Consider the following 23503-nt stretch of genomic DNA (forward strand, 5'->3'; position numbering starts at 1 on the left):
CGTCCCTATTTGTACTCAGTATTTAAATTATTTATCTATTCCACCTCTCTCCATGTAGCGTGTTGATACAAGATGACCTCTGCCACTTCAGTTCTGGTCCTATGGAGTGGAATTCACTTCCTTACACGTTACACAATGAAGCTAAGCGTTTACCCTTTAAGGTTATCTTGTAAACCTACCTATTTCTCAAGTCTTTGGGGAAACATGAGATGCTGGCCAAAGGTGCCCAGATTAATTAGCCTATTTTTATCATGTTCCTTTTTCTTCTACTTAGAAAATTGAAACTTTTTCCATTTTTATAATTACAAACCACTATGCTTTCCTCTAACAAAGTATGTAAAGTGGTATAAGTACTTCTCAAATAAATTAAATAATTTCTAAGTCCTTTAGTCCATTCCAAATAGAAGCCGACGGAACATCCACAATCCAAGCTGTGCAAAGCACGTTCACCATCTTAGACATGAGGCCTGAGATACAATTTTGGAAGGATGATTAACTTGATAAGGTGGAAATCTGATACCGCCTGAGACAGGAACATAGGATATGGACTAAGAACCACCCAAACCTTTGTATAAGGCATGAGGGTGTCTCCAGCACGGTGCTCACTTCTACGTACTGAAAAGATCACCTCCAAAGACATTCCACATCAGGTAGTTCAACTCACAGGACTGCAGTGGCTCAAAGAGAGCTCAATGTTTAAAAATACATCCTCCAGTGCTGGCGCAAACAATGAAAAAACCCTCGCTAGTACTACTTGTTTCTATCGTGCTACAAGACAGACAGACAGAGTTTCTAATAGGAACACAGAATCAAAAGAGAGGCAGTGAAAAACAGGAAATACTAAAACCATTTATCTCACCACAGATCACAAAACAGGGTATATCCTCCATGCTCCACAGAGCAAGAACCGAGGTGGTCTGGTTTTGTGAAGCAAATGCAGGAGGTGCCACACATATACAGACAAACATTCTAGCTTGGGAACTTTTTTTGCTCACTTATTAAATCCACTTATAAATCTCACATCTGCGGCTCATTTATTGTTGGGGACACGCAGGTTTCATCACGGGAATTGCATTGGTTGCCTATTGAGCAACGTATTAAGTTTAACATCTTGGCGCTTGTGTTTAAGGCGTTGAAACCCAGCATGAATTGATGCTGAGATTTTGTTCTTATTGCCCTGTTCGGATGCTTCGATCTCAGGATCAGGCCTTGCTGGTTGTTCCTTCCGTTCTCAGGTTTTTATGGAGGCTGCTCCTTGGTTTGTGGAATGCTCTTCCTCTGCCCCTGTGACAAGTTAGTTCATTCGCTTCTTTTCGAAAGCAGTTGAAAGCATTCTTGTTTGGTCAGGCATTTGGAGTTTCTTAATCAGGGTTTTCTTTTCCTGTGGGGAGGGGGATTTGAAGAAATGTGTGTTTTTAATTGATATGTTTGTTTTCTTGTACCCCGCGCTCAGACGGCTGAATGGGCGGGTTATAAATTTGGTTAAATAAATAAATGTGAAATATGTAAAACATATAGGACTAGATTCTGTAAATGGTGCTCAAATTTGGATGCTGAAAAAAACGAACGTTAAGTGTTATTCTATAAACGGCACCCTGAGTTGGGCTTTGCGCCGGGATCCACGCCCAATTTTGGGTGCAAGATTTTACACCGACTGAAACCTGATGTAATTCCTTGTGCCTAAATTAGACACAGAACCACCATATTCTGCAACACTGGACGCATTCTAGAACGCCATCGCATTCCCCATCCCCTCTTTACGGAAACTTTACACACACGTCTTTATAGAATCCCAACTAGGAAGATGTTGTATCTACATTCTAATTTGTTGCCAATTAACGCCAATTGATTGTTAATGTCTAATTATTGGTACTAACTGGCTTGTTATTCAATTAAACTGCGAAAGCAAACTGGGCACAGAATTTGGGGGATAAAGACTAACGAAACAGAATAAAATCCATAGCACCTGTTTAAGGCCATTCCATAACATAATTCATATCATGCATGTGTTTGCAATAGCTTAGAATAATGGCTGTGCGCACATATGCAAGTAAATGCTAAAATCCTGCCTAAGCGCTATTCTGTAAATACCCGCTTAACTTACAAGCGTGTTATTTGTAAGAGGTGGTGTACGCACATGTGAAGCTTAAGCAGAGTAAAAGCAGGACTCAGACTTCCATGCGTAACTTGGAATAGTGCAAGCTAGGTCCTGATTCCAAGATGGCGCTGTGACCAGACGCACCCGGGGTTGCTCCTGACGAGGCTCTGAATTTTAATTTTGAATCATTCGCGTTCCCGGACCTGTCCGACGCGATGGGAAAGCGGAGGGGAAAGGTGAAGGAGTTCCCCTCAACTCCTGGAGCCCTTCCAGCGATGAAACAAACAACATTACAGTTTCCGACGAAACAACCGAGACCTCTTAGTGCTTCAACTCCTTCTGCAACTCTCGACGCTTTGACGTCGATAGAGAGCGGAGACGGGGCTTCCTTGAGCCCTGTGGAACGCACGGCACCACGCCAGCCGGGGAGTGAGATTTTCGCAGCAGCCCAAGCAGCAACGGACACCGGAGTAGTGCAACCAGCGCTGCTTGAGGGGAGGTCTTCTGCGAATTTGAACGGGACTCTGGAACATTTCTCTACGGCCTCGCAGGCCTCAAAGGTATTGCTACAAGAAATTGTTTCTAAGTTATCCCGCCGGGAGATCTTATCTCTCTCCCCTCCATTGGCAAGTGGTATAATTAAACCTGCCGTTGTGACATTAGAGTCACTGTGGGACATGGTCTACAGCACTCATTCCTCCATGCAGGCCATGATTCATGAAATGCTAATGATATCAAAGTTATTTCTCAAGCCGTTCTGATCCAAGCACAAGAGACTGCACAACAGTCTAAGATAGGAAATTTGGACTCTAAGATACAAGAAATGGGGACTTTGGAAGCAGCCTTAGTTAAAGATAATAATTTCCTTAATAAACGCTTGGAATACCTGGAAAACCAGGTTAGAAGACTCAATCTAAGGTTCCTCAATTTCCCCAAGTCTCCACTAATTTCTTCTGTCGACATGGTTAAAAAATATATGAGTGAGATTCTGGGGATGGATAAGGAATCATTACCTCCTATCACACGAGCTCAATACATCTGGAGCCTTAAGGGGAGGGATGGAGAGCCCCCCTTACCGGTAGTGGGAGAAGTTATGAACCTTACCTCTTTCCTGGAAAACTCATTGGAACTTATTACCCAGAGGACAACTATGCTGGTCACCTTTGTTTTGGAGCCAGATCGGAATGCTGTCTTAAGACTTTCATTAAGACATTTAGATAAACTGTTTATGGGTTCAAAAGTTAGAATTTTTCCTGATCTCTCTAGGCAGACGCAGGTAAGGCGCAGGGCCTTTTTAGCCCTGCGCCCCAGAGCTGTGGCCGTGGGAGCAAACTTTATATTGCGTTTTCCCTGTATTTGTAACATAGTGCTGGAGGGTAAACAATATCAATTCATGGACCCTAAACAGCTTACTGATCTTCTAGATGCAAGGTTGGAAGTTAATGTTGTATGTCCTCCCTGAATAGCAGGCTGGAGGTTGACCTAAGAGGTGGCAGAAGCAAGTTTTCTTTTATTTCCTGTTAGGTTTTCTAACATCTTGGAATCAAATTTCTTTTCTGGTGGACAAAGTTGATATCTGTTTTATTTTCCTTGATTTATTGATTATGTAAATGTTATGTATTTCATTGTCTCAATGTGTTTGAGATTATATAATAAAAATATGTTAAAATAAAAAAAGGAATAGTGCAAGCTACGTGTCTATCAATGACATCTTGGCACAAGCATTTACACCAGCTCTAGGGCTGGCATTTTAAGTGCTCACACCTACGTTCTATAGAGATTAGGATCCTACCAGGCTACTAGCTGTAGAAATGCCCTGCACATGCAGCCCAGGCTTGGATGGATGAGGTCTCCAAGCAGGGATGGCCCAAGACAATCTGTTGTTTAAGACAGAAAATAAGCTGCCACCCTGGCTCCTCCGCTGTCGCCCCTCCCCCAACCTCCTTCCCTGAAATTACTTTCTCTATTATTTTCTTCTTTTTTTAAAAGAAGGCAGCGGAAGCGACTCCCATTGGCTGTCCTGCTGCCTGTCCAGGCTGCTTCTTTCTACTGCGGGTGGCCCACCTCTCTGATGTAATTTCCTGTATCCTCAGAGGCGGGCAACCCACAGTAGAGAGAAGGGGCCACAGCTGGCAGCAGGGCAGCCAATGAGAGTCGCTGCAACTGCCTTCCTTTGAGAAACAAAAAAAAAAAGAAAAAGGTAGTTTCGGGGAAAAGGGTTAGGGAGGGAAGGGCAGGTGATGCCACCTCACAAGAGTACCACCTGAAGCCGCCACTGTCTCCAATCACGCAATCTCAGAGAAAATTTTAAGCCGTTACAGATTTTACCGCAAGTAAGAAAGATGAAGGTAACCGGTCAAAGTGCAAACAGGAGTCGCAACTCATGAGCCTTGAAACAACACACAAAACCACTCTATTACTTCCGATTCAGAAACCTACCTCATTAATTCTTTCAGGCAATTTTGATATATTCAGCCAACTGACTCACTCGACTGAACTTTTCACAACTTCTAGTTTTAAACAGCAATTAACAGTAAGATGATTTCTTACTACATTGCAAAATAACTTGTTTTCTGACAATGCTCCAGTGCTTTCCATGGTAATTCTCGACATACAGGGTGGTGTTTCCATTTCATAGCTTGAGTTTCATTACCAAAAAAACCTTACAGAGCTGTATGTCACGTACAGGTTCCATATGCTGGGGTCTCTTAATTGGGATTCCTCGACTGTGGATAGATTGTTGTAATTATCCTACAGCTCCAAATGTAAGTCAATTAAAGATGTTACTTCCTTAGCACAGCCTTAGTCATTTCCTTCCCATGGCTTCTTCTGAGATGGATCCCAAAGGGACATGTTTAATCTTTCTTAAAAATGTGCTTTTCATATTTTGCAGTCATTTCCCTGGGTTGTATCTTCAAGATAACTGTAAAGATCCATAAAACCATTTGCAGTGTGAGTGCAACAGTTCATACTCAGCACCTTCCTGTATAATCTGTACAGATCCCTTCTCTCTCCTGTGTGGATTTCGATTATTAGAAGCCAATTGAGTCCGAGCTATTGTAAGGGAAATGGAAGAGGAATGGGGATAGAATTTGATGTACCGTCTTTCTGTGGTTACAACTGAAGTGGCTTACATATTATACACAGGTACTTATTTTGTACCTGGAGCAATGGAGGGTTAAGTGACTTGGCCAGTCACAAGGAGCTGCAATGGGAATTGAACCCAGTTCCCCTGGTTCTCAGGTTGCTGCACAAACCACTAGGCTACTCCTGTGACCTCTCTTTTAGAATATAATTATGGTATCACTCCATTTTTAAATATTAAAGAAGTTTTGTACTCATTATCCCATAGGCTCATCCTAGTCTCTGTTATCTCTATCATGCAAATTTCATGTGCCACATAAATGGTTAAATATTTGGGATGCTGGATCTGTTACAAAAATATAAAGGAGACCATCATCAGACAAAAGAAGTGCCATGCTGGGTCTGAAGAGAGGACCAGAGAGACGAGTGACATGGCTTCAACAGTGGCCAATTTGGATCACTCGGTAACCAAATAAGACACTTCATTCCTTGTTGATTTTTTGAAGGAAATAACAAGTGGTAATCCCTACATCTGCCAAATCAGTAATGACCAAGGATGGGCAAAGAGGGATTTGATAGAGGTTTATAAAATCATGAGTGGTGTGAAATAATACGGAATGCTCGTTTATCCTTTCAAACAGAACTAGGGGAACACGCTGTGAAATTAACTAGTAATAGACTTCCTTCTTTTCTTTTTTTATTTACAACTAATTAAACATTTTTTTTGGTTCACACAAAAAAATATACAACAAAATAAGCAACTTATACAACCATAAGAGAAATGACATACCTGAAGCACAAAGAAAACATTCAACCACTAAATAAATAAATAAAACTAGAAGAAATACGAAGGGAGAATACGCATAAATGAAGAACAGAGAATACACAACTAGTAGAAGATATAAAATGTACTCTTAGAGCACAGTTGTAAATTTGTTGCTGGAGATGTGGCCACGGTTATCCTCTCATTAAAAATGTTCTATAGAGGACACAATGTCTTCTATATAGAGCATCTTTTTTTTTTTTTTTTGCACCTTGCCTTAAACCTTTTGGGTGAGGTGACTAATGAAATGTTGTAAAATAACTTGAGAACATGAACTGGCCCTCTTTTTAACAGGAACGTTCACGGTGTATTTTAATATTCCTGTGAACTGAAGGACCTAAGGAACTAAGGCTGTACCTCTCACGGCCAGCAGGGGAGACCTGTGCCAGAACAACTGAATGGGACAAATATACTGCCATTATCTAATTCATCCCTCCTCTTGTCACAGGAGTGGAACTGATCTCCAAGTGGCATATCCTGTACTGGAAAGCAACTATAGGGGGAGGGATCACGTGACACTATGCTCAGGGGAAGACACTAGTTTCAGTCTCTCCGGGCCCCCAAGCAACTCCCGCAACCTTTGCTGCGCACTAAATCTTTACAAACCCTAGATTTTGTTACCTGGAGAGAGCTGGATCAGTTTTAAAGCAGCAACGAGACTATGGCGGCGAGAGCAGCACACAAGGAAAAAACGCGAGGCTAAACGGTGGAGGATAAAATGGCGGCGCCTTCGAGCCCAGCTGCCCCTACATTTTCCTCAACGTGGATTGCGGAGATTAACTCAGAAATGACTGTAGTCCTGGAAGATCTGCTGGAGAGGCGATTAGCTCCTATAGATACTAAATTGGAGCGATTGCACGCCCAAATGGAAGAACTTTCAAAAGACTGTGTGGCCTTCCAGACTCGAACAGCAGTGGTGGAAGATAGGGTCACAGTGGAAGAGGAAGAACAGAGCGCACTACAGAAGAGAGTAGCGGATCTAGAGGCCAAAGTGGAGGACCTAGAAAATAGGTCCCGCAGGAACAACTTGAGGCTGGTAGATCTGCCAGAAGCGGTAGCGGATAAAAACTTACCTGGTTTTCTGGAACAGTGGATTTCTAAGGAGCTGCAACTTCCAGAAGGTAATGGCCCCTTGCGTATTGAAAGAGCTCACAGACTGGGACCGAGGGCTCAGGCACACCATAGACCTAGGGTGATTATTTTAAGGTTTCTGAACTTTGCTCAGAAACAAGATATATTACAAGCACTCCGAGCGGGGAAAACATTGAAATATGACAACCAGAAAATTTTGTGCTTCCAAGATTACTCCGCAGGGGTGGCGGCGCAGCACAAAGCATTCTCCCCCATTTGTTCGAAGTTGTTTGCTCTCAACATTAAATTTGCATTGATATACCAAGCAACTACAGGGAGATGCAACCAGCGCAAGCAGAGATAGCATGGTAGATCTTGAAATGGCTAATGGCTTAAGTAATACATGGAAAGCTACATGCTGCTGTGGGGCGGGGGCCCCAGACATGCCCATGTACTCCTTCCATTCCCTACCACATCTACATGCTCCCCAACTCTTCCCTAAAGTGCTTGTGCACTCCCTGCATTTTGCAAACTCATGGGCAAACCTTGAGGGTTATTCTTGGCCGTCTCTCTCTACTGAAACATTATAGAAAACTGCATGATGCAACCAGTGACATTTAGAACAGCCTCTCTGCTACTTTCACTTGGTTAATACAAAAGGTAGTAAAGCAAGATTTTCCCCTAGTTTGCTGAACGGCTCACATACAGCTCACCAGTCAAGCAGATCTTTACTGAATTTAACATCCTGTGAAATAAAAATGCCCAAGCGTTAGAAAAGCCTTCTTACTTGATGCGTAACTCAGCATTTGTGGCAGCGGTGTGGAACTGCTCCGACGCAAGCTTGTAGATCTCAGCATTCTGAAATGAAACAAACATCGCTCATCACTAGGGTTTATGTCTTGTGTGTTATGTCCACTGTCTAGCACAGCAAACAACACTCATATTTCACACGGTAAACAGTACACTGCTGTGATACAGCTTACGTCTGCAAATCCAGGATGAAAAATTACATTTGCTTCTTAATTGATACCCCATGCAGAGAGGCCTGGATATCTATTTTAGACACTTATTCTTAAAGTAGAAGGTATACAGAGTGCTATAACGCATAAGACCTCATTCATTCTTGTTATCTTTCAGCACAGGGTGATTAGTTTGCCAGGGAACTAAAAAATAAGCAAATCAGGATATATTTTGGCATGAAAAGTCTCTACACAAACATTATACACACTCATACAGTTGAAAAATATGGATTAAGCCCATCGGTTTTCTGTAATATTCATTAAAATTAATAAGTCAGAAGAATCACATAATATCCTCTGATGAGTTCTTTTTAGCCAATCACACGTACCAATGGTACCACCCACACTTTTTGTCAGCTATATAATCATTTCTATGCTTCACAAATGTTGGAGCTTTTATTTTTTTTAGGGATTTCTGGTGATTGGACGTATTCATCTTAAACTCATGATTCTAACAGCAGAGGAGCTCTGGAAATGCAAGTGCATTAGATTCAGAGGGGAGGCAATTTTCCACCGTTTTCCTCTGCTGACCTTCAAACATGTCCTTCATATTAACAATGAATTATTAACACCGAGTATCACAAAAAAAAATGTTTACATGGATTTTGAAGCAGCTACAAGTATAGCATGAGAGATCGCTCACATCCTGGTGAACTTTAAAACAAGTCTGAGAGACAGAAAGTACTCCATACAAAGGAAATGCAATCCAGATACAGCAAGGTTATCAATGGAGTATTTTTAAACTTACAGTCTTAAGCAGTCTTTTTCCCTGCTCTTAGAGCACATACAATACCACTACAAGCCCCTCCACATTTTGTTTTTTGATAGAAAACTAAAGGCAAATTTTCTACTGAGCCTGTCTTATACCAGTGTTTCATATATCGCAGTATCTTGCATTCTTTCTCCTGCTTGCGCCATGCCACCTTTCCACTGAAAACATCTCTTATGAAACTCAACCACTGGCTATCCAAAAGCCTCAGAAAATGCCATCTGTGGGCCTTCCAGTTGACTTTTGCAAGTGCCGGTGTTGTATCAACCGATCTTCACAAATAATGAGAAGCAAAGAAAAACTTTTCTCCAAAGCAATACAACAGCCACCAGCACCCATCCTCATGTGGAATATGCATATTTATTTATTTATTTGGATTTTGCTCACACCTTTATCAGTAGTAGCTCAAGGTGAGTTACATTCAGATACACTGGGTATCTCACTGTCCTTGGAGAGCTCACAATCTAGGTTTGTGCCTGAGGCAATGGAGGGTTAAGTGACTTGCCCAAGATCACAAGGAGCAGCACTGGGATTTGAACGGCCACCTCTGGATTTCAAGACCGGTGCTCTAACCACTAGGCCACTCCTCCACTCCCATAACCAAAGTAGCAGATATGATCACTACGATCAATGTACTGTTTTAAGGCATCATATACTACTACTACTACTTAATATTTCTAGAGCGCTACTAGGGTTACGCAGCGCTGTACAAATTAATAACTAAGGACGGTCCCTGCTCAGAAGAGCTTACAATCTAAAGTCGAAATGTCAAGTTGGGGTAGTCTAGATTTCCTGAGTAGAGGTGTTGTGATTAGGTGCCGAAAGCGACATTGAAGAGGTGGGCTTTGAGCAATGATTTGAAGATGGGTAGGGAGGGGGCCTGGCGTATGGGCTCAGGGAGTTTGTTCCAAGCATGGGGTGAGGCGAGGCAGAAAGGGCGGAGCCTAGAGTTGGCAGTGGTAGAGAAGGGTACTGAAAGGAGGGATTTGTCTTGAGAGCGGAGGTTAAGGGTAGGGACGTAAGGGGAGATGAGGGTAGAGAGGTAAGGAGGGGCTGCAGATCGAGTGCATTTGTAGGTTAGTAGGAGAAGCTTGAACTGTATGCGGTATCTGATCGGAAGCCAGTGAAGTGACTTGAGGAGAGGGGTGATATGAGTATATTGGTCAAGGTGGAAGATGAGACGTGCGGCAGAGTTCTGGATGGACTGAAAGTGGGATAGGTGGCTAAGTGGGAGGCCGGTGAGGAGTAGGTTGCAGTAGTCAAGGCGAGAGGTAATGAGAGAGTGGATGAGAGTTCGGGTGGTGTGCTCGGAGAGGAAGGGGCGAATTTTGCTAATGTTGTAGAGGAAGAAGCGACAGGTCTTGGCTATCTGCTGGATATGCGCAGAGAAGGAGAGGGAGGAGTCGAAGATGACACCGAGGTTGCGGGCAGATGAGACGGGGATGATGAGGGTGTTATCAACTGAGATAGAGAGTGAAGGAAGAGGAGAAGAGGGTTTGGGTGGGAAAACAATAAGTTCAGTCTTGGCCATGTTCAGTTTCAGGTGGCGGTTGGACATCCAGGCAGCAATGTCGGATAAGCAGGCCGATACTTTGGCCTGGGTTTCCGCAGTGATGTCTGGTGTGGAAAGATACAGCTGGGTGTCATCAACATAAAGATGATAGTGGAAACCATGAGATGAGATCAGGGAGCCTAAGGAAGAGGTGTAGATTGAAAAAAGGAGGGGCCCAAGGACAGATCCCTGAGGAACTCCAACAGAGAGTGGGATAGGAGAGGAGGACGAACCATGAGAGTGTACTCTGAAAGTACGATGGGAGAGATAAGAGGAGAACCAGGAGAGGACAGAGCCCTGGAACCCAAAGGAGGACAGTGTGTCAAGAAGTAGGTTGTGATTGACAGTGTCAAAAGCGGCGGATAGGTCGAGGAGGATGAGGATGGAGTAGTGACCTTTGGATCTGGCGAGGAACAGGTCATTGCAGACTTTAGATAGTGCCGTTTCTGTCGAGTGTAGGGAGCGAAATCCGGATTGAAGCGGATCGAGAATGGTATGAGAGGAGAGAAAGTCAATGCAGCGGCTGTGAACGGCACGTTCAAGTATCTTGGAGAGGAAGGGTAGGAGGAAAATGGGGCGGTAGTTGGAGGGACAGGTAGGGTCAAGAGATGGTTTTTTGAGGAGTGGTGTGACCACAGCATGCTTGAAGGTACCCGGGACAGTTGCAGTGGAGAGAGAGAGGTTGAGGATATGACAGATGGTGGGGGTGATAGTAGGAGCGATGGTGCTAAGTAGGTTGGTGGAGATGGGGTCTGAGGAACAGGTGGTGGATTTCGAGGAGGAGAGGAGATGGGCGGTTTCCTCTTCGGTGATATCAGGAAAAGAGGAGAAGGAGGCCTGGATTGGTTGGTTGAGAGAGTGGGTTATAGGAAGAAGAGGAGGAGAAGGTTTGGTGGTGAATTCGAGGTTGATCTTCTGGACCTTGTCACGGAAGTAGTCGGCCAGAGATTGAGGAGAGAGAGGGGGGGGTGGGAGCAGAGGGCACTTTGAGGAGGGAGTTGAGGGTGGCGAAGAGACGACGAGGATTAGAGCTGAGGGAATTAGTCAATTGGGTGTAATAGTCCTGTTTGGCAAGGAATAGGGAGGATTGGAAGGAGGATAGCATGAATTTGAAGTGAATGAAATCAGTATGGGTGCAAGATTTCCTCCAGAGGCGTTCAGCCGAACGGGCACAGGAGCGAAGGTATCGGGTGCAAGGGGTCAGCCAGGGCTGGGGATTGGTATGTCTTGTGGGACAGGAGATGGACGGTGCAAGGGTGTCTAGAGCGGAGGAGAGAGTGGCATTGTAAGTGGAGACAGCTTTGTCAACAGATTCGGAGGACATGATGGAAGGGAGGAGATCAGAGATACTAGAGGATAAGGTGAGGGGGTCAACAGCCTGGAGATTTCTGGAAGTAGTATTTAGTGTTGGGCGAGAATGAGGGGGAGGGTGCTGAAGTGTGAATGTGATTAGGTGATGGTCAGAGAAAGGAAGAGCTGATGCACAGAAATTGGAGGGTGAGCAAGTAGAAGAGAGGACGAGATCAAGACAGTGGCCAGATCTGTGAGTAGGGGTGGAGGAGCTGAGTTGGAGGTTGAAGGAGGAGGTAAGAGTGAGGAACTGAGAAACATACGAGTCATATCATATCCTCTCCACATCCTGACCTTTCCCACTTTGCTCAATGAAATTTTGTAATGCCTGGTGTGCTTGTTCCAAGATACCTGGCTTATATCGTTCATTGCTTTGGGCAGTTTTTTTCCCCCCTTTATCAAAGATTTCAAAGTGACTAAGAAGAACATCAAATAAATACAATGAAACTAGATTTTTGCTCACCATTAAACAGTTAATAATTGTCTGATATTGTCATGGATAAATAAATTATTTGTGAAGGGAAAGGGAAATGGGACTTGATATACCGCCTTTCTGTGGTATTCTGCAACTACATTCAAAGCAGTTTACATATATACAGGTACTTATTTTGTACCTGGGGCAATGGAGGGGTAAGTGACTTGCCCAGAGTCACAAGGAGCTGCAGTGGGAATCAAACTCAGTTCCCCAGGATCAAAGTCCGCTGCACTAACCACTAGGCTACTCCTCCACTCATTCCACCAATAAGAGCCAACCTCATCAGTGATGTCACAATGGCTTGATTGCCCGATACTTGGCTCACTTCTGATATTGTGATGTCATAAGGGAAAGGGGGAAGGGAAGTGGGATACCACCTTTCTGAGGTTTTTGCAACTACATTCAAAGCGGTTTACATATATTCAGGTACTTATTTTGTACCAGGGGCAATGGAGGGTTAAGTGACTTGCCCAGAGTCACAAGGAGCTGCAGTGGAAATTGAACTCAGTTCCCCGGGATCAAAGTCCACAGCACTAACCACTAGGCTACTCCTCCACTAGCAATGTTCCATGTAGAATCTCAAATAGTAGCAACAGAATCTCAACATGCCATGTAGAATCTCAAATAAGGAAGGGGAAATGGGACTTGATATACCGCCTTTCTGAGATTTTTGCAACTACATTCAAAGCGGTTTACATATATTCAGGTACTTATTTTGTACCAGGGGCAATGGAGGGTTAAGTGACTTGCCCAGAGTCACAAGGAGCTGCAGTGGGGATCGATCTCAGTTCCCCAGAATCAAAGTCCGCTGCACTAACCACTAGGCTACTCCTATCAGGGCTAGTTTTCAGGATAGCCCCAGTGAACATGTATGAGCCAGATGGCCACACTCTGAGTCTCTAATATATGCAAATATATGCCTCAAGGGTCTGCTCCCAGTTTGGGCTCAGGCCCCTCCAAAACTGTGACTGGTAGGGATACTCAAGCCCCACCAGCCAAAGAGATTTGCTGTCGTGCTGTCTAAACATCTGCGGAAGTGCTGGTGAGAAAAAAACACCATTGCTGCAAATGAAGCTGGTATGAGTGTTCCTGGGAATTTCAAACTATATTGAACTGTTCAGTGAACATTTGTTTGATTGATACCTGCGAGTTTGGTGTGGATTATTTATTCTTATAGACACTGGTGAGAACCCCTCCGGTCTACTGGGGACTACTCCGGCCCCAGCCTGTATCCTGAATTATAAACTGAATTATGGCCCCGGCCTCCCTCATGCTTAACAGACCCAGATTGACTTTACCCTAGGGCTGAGATTACACTAATGTTTCCAATTCAGGTATATGTACAAAGATACATGACTAGGATGGGCAAGATCAAGATTTTACTCTCTAGTCCACCAGCTTTTCATATGCGCTTGGTGTCCACATTCAGGAATTGTTCAGAATGAACTGCTGGCTATTAAAAAAAGATTTTAAAAGTGAGGAGTTTGCTTTAAGCAACAGAACTGGAATTCCAATAGGATGGATTTGCATGGGGGGGAGGGGGGGGATGGATGTTGCAAAAGGAGAAGTTAAAGGACAAGAAGGGTTGGGGATAGACTGAACTAAAGAATAAATCTAGAGATTTAATGCCTTACCTTTGTAAAGCAGAGACCAAGGTGCATATGTTTGTTATTTCCCTACCCCATGAGGGCTTACAATCTAAGGTTTGTACCTAATTTGGCCAGGGTCATAAGAAGTGATGGTGAGAGAAGCAAGATTTGAAGCCCGAGCTCCTGGTTCTTCCATTCTGGGTACTGGGAGAAGTTAATGAATGAAAAACAATGCAGACTGCCAGGAAGTTAAAATTCAGCATCCGGAAAGAGGATTCTGCCACAAAATGCACCTTCCCACAGACCTTTATAGCCAGGGACATCGCTGGGCTTTTACAGTGCTCGGTTAGAATTTTAATATATGCAGGTGTCTCTCACAGCAAAGCCCAAATCCTTTGATCTACAGTCTCTTTAGTACGCTATACTGCAGTTACAGAGAAAACAGCACAGCACAGATTGGGCTCATGATAGCAGATAGGAAGGTTTCTCAATTAGCACGGTCCCTACTCAGTGTCTGCTGCACTCCTGAGCTGCATACGGGGAAGGAATGTTTTCGTAACAAGAGTTAAAGACTTGGTGAGGACATCTGAACTCTTCAGTACTCCTGAGCATCAAAGCCACACTACTGCCCCCCCCCCCCCACCCCTAAGACCTGAACTCATCACACCCATAACACACTGATACAAGGCAAATGCCAACAGACACGAAACTTCAATCAGAATCTCCTGTTCAACAGGAAACAACTACGCCCCATTCCCTACGCAGCAAGTCATAGTCACCGTCTCAGAATTAGAGATGTTAAAGAAAGCAGTCTAAAGAGATTGGCCTGTACTTCTTTTCCTTTTTGGAGAAAATTGTATAATGTGTTTACCCAGTAGTACTTAGTACATCATGTAAGGTACATGGCCAGGGCACAGAACTAGGCACCATGTGTTAACGAGATGTCTCCCTCCAGAAGGAATTGGGGACATTTTTCCAGCTGTACAAAGAACAGCGAGCTACCCCTCAATGCCCCAGCGACATTGCAAGAACTGATTTTGAAAAACATCTGGTATTCAGAGATCATCATCTTGACAGCAAGCCTGTAGATTTGTGGACAAGCTGTCATACAAATTGTCAGGTTTTCCCAGAGAAGATCAGACCCATGGCAGTATTATGGAGCACATCAAAAGGCAACAATGATGAGCCAAGGATACAGACTGCAGATGTGTTACTTCTTCCAGCTGGAGTGCGCTGGTTTATATTCATAATAATGCACTACTGGAAAAGTTCTCCATATGGGTCTAATGAGAGGGCTAAGCCCTCCAAAAAGAAAGAAATTATTAATTTACCTGTACTTGGCTTCGTTCAATCTTTGGTAGAGTTAAAAGTGATTTTATGTAAAATAATGGTTACAGTTCCTACTTCCAGCCACACCAATTACAATTCTGAACTGTCAAAAAGTTGAAATTGATTTTGAGTTACTCCAAACTTACATAGTAACAAGATTTCTCCTCTCTGTGCTGTATGCATTAGCATCAGCACAACACATCAACACAGAAGTACCACAGCTGTGTCAGATATGAGAGTTATAGCACTTCCAGCATGCGTTAAGGACCTACCTGTTTCCTAAAGAACGATGTTTGAAGGTGGACAGAAATGTCCCAACGAACTTCCTCCCTCATTCCCACCAGAATTTAAAATTGTGACCAACGGACTTTCCTACCAAAATCTTCCTTCCTGAGAAAACTACCCACGTCAAACCTCAGCCAATCGGGTATGAAAATACACTGTATATGAAGACAAACTACAGACTTCACAACATACCATGAAGAAAGTCACAGTACAATGGCTGAAACGTCGCTTCCATTTACTCGGACGCGGCATAACCTGAGGCATTTTCAATAGGTTGGGTAAAAAAACAAAACAACCTGCTCTCTAACATCACCACAACACTGCGCATGCAAACCACAAGGCTGGACCACCATTATGTTAATTCCAGCACAATAGACTAATCCATCCAGGAAAACACATCAATCAAAGCACTTACTCAAGTGTTGGCACAAAAGAACAAAATGTGCAAAGCAAAAGAATTTGTTTTTTCCTAAGACAAAAATTTTTAAAAAGTAAGTCGTTTCTATTTACACGGCAGCAAGCTTTGTAATTTGCTGCGATCCACTGTACACATTAGTCGTCCTAGTACTTGCCGTGGTACACGCTAAAGAAAGCACTCGACATCTGGTTCATTTTATTTACTCTAGTATAAATGTTCCTTGAGTTCATCACATTACCAATCAATTTCCCTAGTAATGTTTTGAAAGCAGGTGCACTGCAGTGTATTCACTTCTCAATGCTGCAAGCTTTTAGTAAATATTCACAAATGGGAGGATAAGTGTCGAGCTCTCAAAGGCTGTTTCTTTGGCCTGGTCATAAAGCTGAATCTGTAAATGCAGCCAAAACGTAGAGCAATGTTACTGTAGAGACATGTAAAGTGGCAGCTATAATGAGAAATGGAAGGTAGGTACTCAAGAATACAAAACAAACAGCTCGACACAGGAATGGGGAGAGGGGATTTGCTCTGTAAGAGCACAGAATTGGGCTGGACAAATGTGTGTGGTTTTTCCTCCAGTTTAACCAGATCCTAGAGGTTTGAAAGGACACTGCCAGAGCAAAGACCTTCAGCCAGTTCCATGATGGAAGCACTGGAGAGACAGTATGAGAATCAGACGGACTGCAATGACCCTTGTCAAAATGGCATACCGGGAGGTTGATCGGCATAGCAATTTCTGCTTCTAAAACACCATCCGGCCTAAACCAGCTGTCTGCAACTGGCCATCGTGTACATGGGCATATGTGGGCATACCATATGTCAACATGTCCTTTTACCCTCAACTGTAGCACACGTGTTCTCGTGATGGGGTCAGATCAGAGGAGATGCCATCACACTTTGTTTTGGATTGGAAAAAAGAAAAAACAGGAGCGAATATCCACAGGTACCGTCTGCTATGACAACACTTTCCCATAACACACACATCTATATGTATACAGGCGCTTACATTTTCCATGTAGCCAGGGAAAATGCTTAACATGGTCATTTTATAAACACAGTAAGATACTAGATATTTGATTAAAAAGAATTTTTCAAAACACGGCTTTAGTTCATGCCTCACACATCCAAGCACAGGTTTTGATGTATACTGACATACCAACGTCTACTTTTATTACGACAGAAAACTTGGTATTAGCTTTATTAATATGTGCCACTGCGCTGGCATGAGCGAAGGCCATTCATGTGCATTATTAATAACTATGTTCCATCGCATAAAATGGGATCTGTGGTAAAATTAAGGATAATGGTGTTAGCGCTTGCTAACACGGTAGCAACTTTTAGTAAATCTAGCCCTTAGTAAGTTCATAATGTGTTAAGGTCACAATCCCGGCCAGTTAAACAGACATCGCACCAATGTTTCAAAGATAAAGGAATCCAAATAATACAGGAAAGTAAAGGATTTTCAAATGGAACGTGGAGGTTCAGAATGCAGGTCACAAACAAAAGAAGAACCAATCTCCACACAATGAGACGGCAAGGCAAAACAGCAGAGATAACCAGAAGCAAAAAAATGGTGGATGTGCTCTAAAATGACTCGAAATGGGCCGGGTTTTGGCTTTTACGGCCTGCCTCAGGAGTCTATTAAATACATAAATATCAAACAATTAAAAACACAAATTGGAGATCGAGTGAAATCTACTCTATGCTTCTGCCTATAACCTCAGCAGTACTTACACCAACCAGCTTCTTAGCTGAAGATGCACCTCAAAATATTTCAGCCTGGTCCTCAAAACAGAACTCCTCCAACTAACAGCAAAAAAAAGCCCTAACCAGCAGATGTTCTAGAGTTTCTTCTTAACTAGTCTGTTAGCAAAGCATTCAAAACAGGATGAAGAAGCTTTCAAGCTGAGTCTATAGAAAAAGGAAACGTCAAGGTCTGTGTGCATTTCACAAATGAAAGCAAAATTACATAAAAGCAACAGCTAATAAGAAAGATTTCGACCCCATGAATTTTCCATCTTTCCAACCACTAGAGAGGCATGAAAATACCTACTAAATTGATAACCCTTTTTTTCAAACTAACACAATTAAGCTTCATTATGGCTTTCAAAGTGCTTTTCTGATCAGATTTTCACTGGCCCCTTTCTTTCTCAACTCACAAGCTATGAATGTCTGATGTTATTTCTCTGTTTTGCTTCTTGTACTGTGCTTGAGTTTGATGGTCAGAAATGATCTGGCATTTTGTGCCAGGCAGCAAATCTTTGTTCTTTCCAGAAGCAATTTAATAGCTGCTCACTACTGTGAACAGGAAAACTATTATATGTGAACATTCAAAAACTGAACAAGCTTCAATAAAATAAAGAAAGGGAAAGTTTTCCACAGAAAAAGAATTTTGGGAGACCAGGAGTCATGATATGAAATTCAAGAGAAAAAGGTTCAGCAATGGTAGAAACCAATAATGTGACAGTTATTCAAGCACACAGAACAGACACAGAGTTTGCAACCTTCACGGTTTCCAAAGAGGAAACAAAAAGGAAAAGGTAATAAGGAGAAAAAGTAGATAAAAGAAGCACGATCTAGAGATACTACGGGCCGGGAGACAGCTAGCTTGGAACCAACAGGATACAAAGTCCACTGAAACCAGCTGGGTCAAAGTAGGCGAGTTGGTGCTGTACAGGTACTGTCCAAAAAGGTGATAAGGACCCTGAGGAGACAGAGGTAGCAGAATTTAGTGACACTGAAGTCCACAGGGTCACCGAGTTGATATCAGCGGGCAACTAATGGTGACGGAATTCAAAAAGGTGTGGGATGAACACAAAGGATCTCTAATTAGAAAATGAATGTTATTAAAAAACAAAACAAAAATGGTTGCACGTCTGTTTGCATGTTGAGTGGCGCTTTAGATGGTGACTCTGCCTGTGAAGAACTGAGGCCGGTGTTGGGCAGGCTTTTACAGTTTGGGTCACGTATATGACAATCCAGTTTAGGATGGGCTGGAGAAGGCTTCGACAAACTCCAGTAATTTGGAACGTGAGGACAGTGCCAGGCAGACTTTTACGGTCTGTGTAGCGCAGTTCACAAGACGAATTTGGATGGGCTGGAGTGGGCTTCAATGGTAACTTCAGTAGTTGGAAACTTAAGGACAAGGTGGGGCGGCCTCAAGGTCTATGTCCCAGAAATGCCAAAGAGAGACAATGATCAAGTATTTTATATCACATTCATTGTTGGTTTGGTCATGACTTAATGGTGAGTGTGGCTATTGGTCAGACTCAATGGACCATTCAGGTCTTTAGATCTACCGTCATTTACTACGTTACTATGTAGAAAGCAACTGAGTTAATGATGGCAGGTTGGTGGCAGTCAAATGGATTTAGAGAACCAGATGTTTGATCAAGCACCTTTTCTAGTTTTAGTAGCTGTTTAGATTATAATAATGCTTTGTTAGGGGTGGAGATCTGGAGAAAGAAGAGGCAGTATGGAAATTTGTATACTAGTGTACACAGGATAATAGAGAACGAAAGAAGAACACAACAAAAATCGAGTTGAATAAGCAGCAAATACACTACATGAAACTTCTATATCCAGCAGATGGGATATCTCCTTACCAACGTAGACAGAAATGGACAGACTGATAGGGCAAATTGGTCTTTTTCTGCCTTCATCTAATAAGTTACTATATTAAATCTGGACATTTCTTTTGAAGCATACAAGTTACCCGTAACAATTATTAATTTTGTTAATACTATGTAAAGTGCCACAGAGCTTGTTTTAAATGAAGAATCATGCCACTGCAAAGGATCTGTGGAAAAGAACAGGTATCTGCGTGGGCCGGATATAGTTCACATCTCTTTGCTGTCTGCAGCGCTTTCAAAAACAAAATCTGGTGATCATCATGGCAGGAGGCTGAAAAATTCTAAAGAATGTCTTTGCATATGGATGGCTGTGATAATTACAGACTTAAATGGATTTTTTCGGCTTTGGGGTTTTTTTTTGGGGGGGGGGAGGGGTTTAACAAACAAATCTCAGATCCATAAACAGAATTTGAATGTTTATTTACTTTTTGACCTGGTCAGGTGGAAGTGTGCAATCCTATCACTGGACTACTTTTCAAAGTCAAGATAACGTGTGTGCGTGTCCCTAATTTTCCTCCCTTGTGGCTGCCACCCTACCTCCATCCTCACAATCCACCCAAGGCTGCTGCTGCAAACTATAACCTAGTTCGTCAGTTGTCCTTTGAGCTCCGCACGCACACACACTTCACTTGCTGGGTCCCACCCCACCGACACAAACTGCTTGGCAGAGGGGATGGTATAAAGCAACCTTAAGTAGGCATATGGGCGAAACTGAAAGACCCACCCACTGCACTGCCACTGACAGCTGCCTTAAAGTACTACTTTTTCTGCTGCTATCTTGCAAACTGGTGATGTGGCCACCACCCCCCCCCCCCAAAGGTCTGCCACCCTAGGCAGATGCCTGGTCCTCCAAGTGGTTATGTTGGCCCTGCTTTAAGCCTTTTCTTTTTTCATATGGCAGGATGCCAAAACGATGCAAGTACACAAATAAATGTACTGCCAGCCTGTAAAATCTCTGTATTTTCTAGTTATATTTTCCTCCTAATATAGCTCTGTAACAAATGCAAGGTGTGATCATCTTAGCTAATATGATGTAATTGCATAAAACTGCACACTCAGGTTGTTTTTCTTTGAATTAAATTTAAATAGAAGCGGCTAACATTTATTCTCAGCTCTCAAAAGTGGACGAAGTGTCAATTTCTCCTTTGGAGAGGGTCAAAAAATATTTGGTGGACATCCTGGGAATGGACAAGGACTCACTCCCTCCCATTACACGGGCTTATTACATCGGGAGTACTGGAGTGGAGGTGGAGGTGGAGGTGGAGGTGGGAACCCCCCCCCCCCCCCCCCGTAATAGGGGAGGGAATGAATCTTACCTCATTCCTAGAAAGCTCATTAGAAATAGTTACTCAGAGGTTAACTCTGCTTGCCACTTTTGCGTTGGAGCCTGATAGGAATGCCGTACTACGGCTTTCGTTGAGACACTTAGAAAATCTGTTTTTGGGCTCAAAGGTCCGTATCTTTCCAGATCTCTCACAGCCTACACAGATGAGACGAAGGGCCTTTTTGGAACTTCGCCCCAGGGTGGTGGCATTGGGAGCAAATTTTGTTTTGCGATTTCCTTGTTTTTGTAATGTGATGCTTGAGGGTAAACATTTTCAGTTTGTAGATCCAAAACAGTTGAAAGAGTTTATTGATGCAAGAGTTGATGTGAATATAGTAAACCTTCCCTAATTTAGCAGGCTGGGGTCTGAACCAGAGGAAGCATCTATTGATTATTAATTTTTGTATTTCTTTTTTTAATTTCCTTAATCTTGGAATCAAATTTCTTCAACTTGTGGACAAATGGGCTGTAAAGATATATACTTATCATTTTTGTTTCCTAATGTTAAATAATGCCGATTGCATATTCACTTTAAGTGGTGATATATTGGAAAATTTAAATAATTAAATCTAAAAAAAAAGTGGACGAAGTGTTTCTGCCCATAATCACTCGTGCCTCTATTACAAGTGACATCATAGTAAACAAACAGAAAAGAGTGACATGTTAAGAAATTCTATTCCCCACAAAGACAAAGCAATGCCATTGGAACGGTTGTCTTATCTTTTTTCTGCAAGGGTCACTTTGGATTCAGGAAGACTGGAACAGAACAAAGTCAGACTGTGAAAAATTACATAGAGACCTTAGGAAATTGGAAGACTGAGCATCCAAATGGCAGATGAAAATTAATATGGACAAATGCAAAGTGATGCACACTGGGAAGAACAACCCAAATCATAGTCACCTGATGCTAGGGTCCACCTTAGGAATCAGCACCCAAGAGTGGAGGAATAGCGTAATGGCTAGTGCAGTAGACTTTGAAGCCTGGCAGCTCCTTGTGACCTTGAGCAAGTCACTTAACCCTCCTTTGCCCCAGGTACAAAAACTTAGATTGTGAGCCCTCTAGGGACAGAGAAAGTACCTGTATATAATGTGTACAGTGCTGCGTATGTCTAGTAGCTCTACAGAACTGATTAGCAGTAGTACAAAGATCTAAGTGTCACTGGCATTTGTCGATGGCCAAAAAAGTAAACAGGATGCCAGAAATTATTAGGAAAGGTATGGTAAATAAGACCAAGAATACTATAATGTCTCCGTATCGCTCCATGGTGCAACCTCACCTTGAGAACTGCGTTCAGCTCTGGTCACCATATCTCAAAAAAGATACAGCAGAATTAGAAAACGTTCAAAGAACAGCAACCAGAATGATAAAGGGGTTGGAACTCCTCCTGTATGAGGAAAGGCTAAAGATGTAAGGGCTGTTCAGCTTGGAAAAGAGACGGCTGAGGGGGGATATGATTGAGGTCTACAAAACCCTGAGTTGTGTAGAACAGCAGAAGTGAATCAATTTTTTACTGTTCAAAAAGAAATACTTTTTCAATAGGAGGAAATATTTTTTTTTACTCAACAAATAGTTAAGCTCTGGAACTTGTTGCCGGAGGATGTGGTAAGGGAAAATTAGGTTCTTACCGTGATAATTTTCTTTCCTTTAGTCATAGCAGATGCAGCCATTACAGATGGGTTGTGTCCATCAACCAGCAGAGGGAGATAGAGAGCACACTTTTTTCAGTGCCTCATACCAGCTTGCTCCACTGCAGTATTTGAAGCTTCCAAAGCAGTATGGCAAACCGCAATGTGAATAACATAAGCTTTCCTCACAGCGAACGATGGCCCTTCAACAAAGGGCATTAACTCAGAATGGAGGGAATGAAACATCCTCCCAGAGGGAATAAACTCATCCTCCAAAACATGAAACTGGAGGGAATTAAGTCATCCTCCTTTAATTGAACAAGAATCCTGAAGACTGTTTTCCGACTTTCTCCCAAGGACGGAATCTCCAGGAAACACGAACAGAACCTGAAATAGATTTACAGCAGATAGCATCAGACAGGGAGGGATCATGGCTGCATCTGCTATTACTAAAGGAAAGAAAATTACCACGGTAAGAACCTAATTTTCCCTTCCTTGTCATCAAGCAGATGCAGCCATTACAGATGGGATGTATCAAAGCAATCCCTAGATAGGGTGGGAACAAGCCACACCACGCGCCAGCACTTGCGCTCCAAAATGTGCGTCCCTCCTGGCAGCCACATCCAGCCTGTAATGTCGGGCAAAAGAGAGCTTAGAAGCCCATATCGCTGCACTACAAATCTCTTGAAGAGAGTGCTCCAGTTTCAGCCCAAGAAGAGGAAATTCCTCTAGTGGAATGCGCCTTAAAGGCATCAGGCGGAGGCCGGCCGGCCGGCAAGCAAATAAGCTCCTGCAGCACTAGCCCCAGGTTCCAAGCTGGACAAGGTGCACGCACGGGAGGACGGAGCCGAAGCACCCCTCTAAGAAACCGTGCCACATCCGGATGAGCAGCTAAAGACACGCCTTCAACCTTGCACGCAGGGAGGCCAATGCTGCCACTTGCACCCGCAGGGAATTATAGGCCAAGCCTTTTTTGTACACCATCCTGCAAAAAGTCCAGAAACGGCGAGACAGGAGCCCGCAGGGGTGTGATCTCTCTGGAAGCACACCAGACTTCAAACT

General features: G+C 43.1%; 1 protein-coding gene across 1 annotated transcript in view; it reads right to left on the reverse strand.

Annotated features, from left to right (window-relative positions):
* CHCHD6 (coiled-coil-helix-coiled-coil-helix domain containing 6) overlaps window positions 1–23503 on the reverse strand; it is a 227308-nt gene that overhangs the window by 94233 nt on the left and 109572 nt on the right. The window contains exon 6 of the mRNA XM_030207627.1: window positions 7864–7934. Within this exon, the coding sequence (XP_030063487.1) occupies window positions 7864–7934 (71 nt within the window). The remainder of the gene's footprint in view (window positions 1–7863; window positions 7935–23503) is intronic.

The sequence above is a fragment of the Microcaecilia unicolor genome, chromosome 6 (assembly GCF_901765095.1).
Source record: "Microcaecilia unicolor chromosome 6, aMicUni1.1, whole genome shotgun sequence".
NCBI lineage: Eukaryota > Metazoa > Chordata > Amphibia > Gymnophiona > Siphonopidae > Microcaecilia > Microcaecilia unicolor.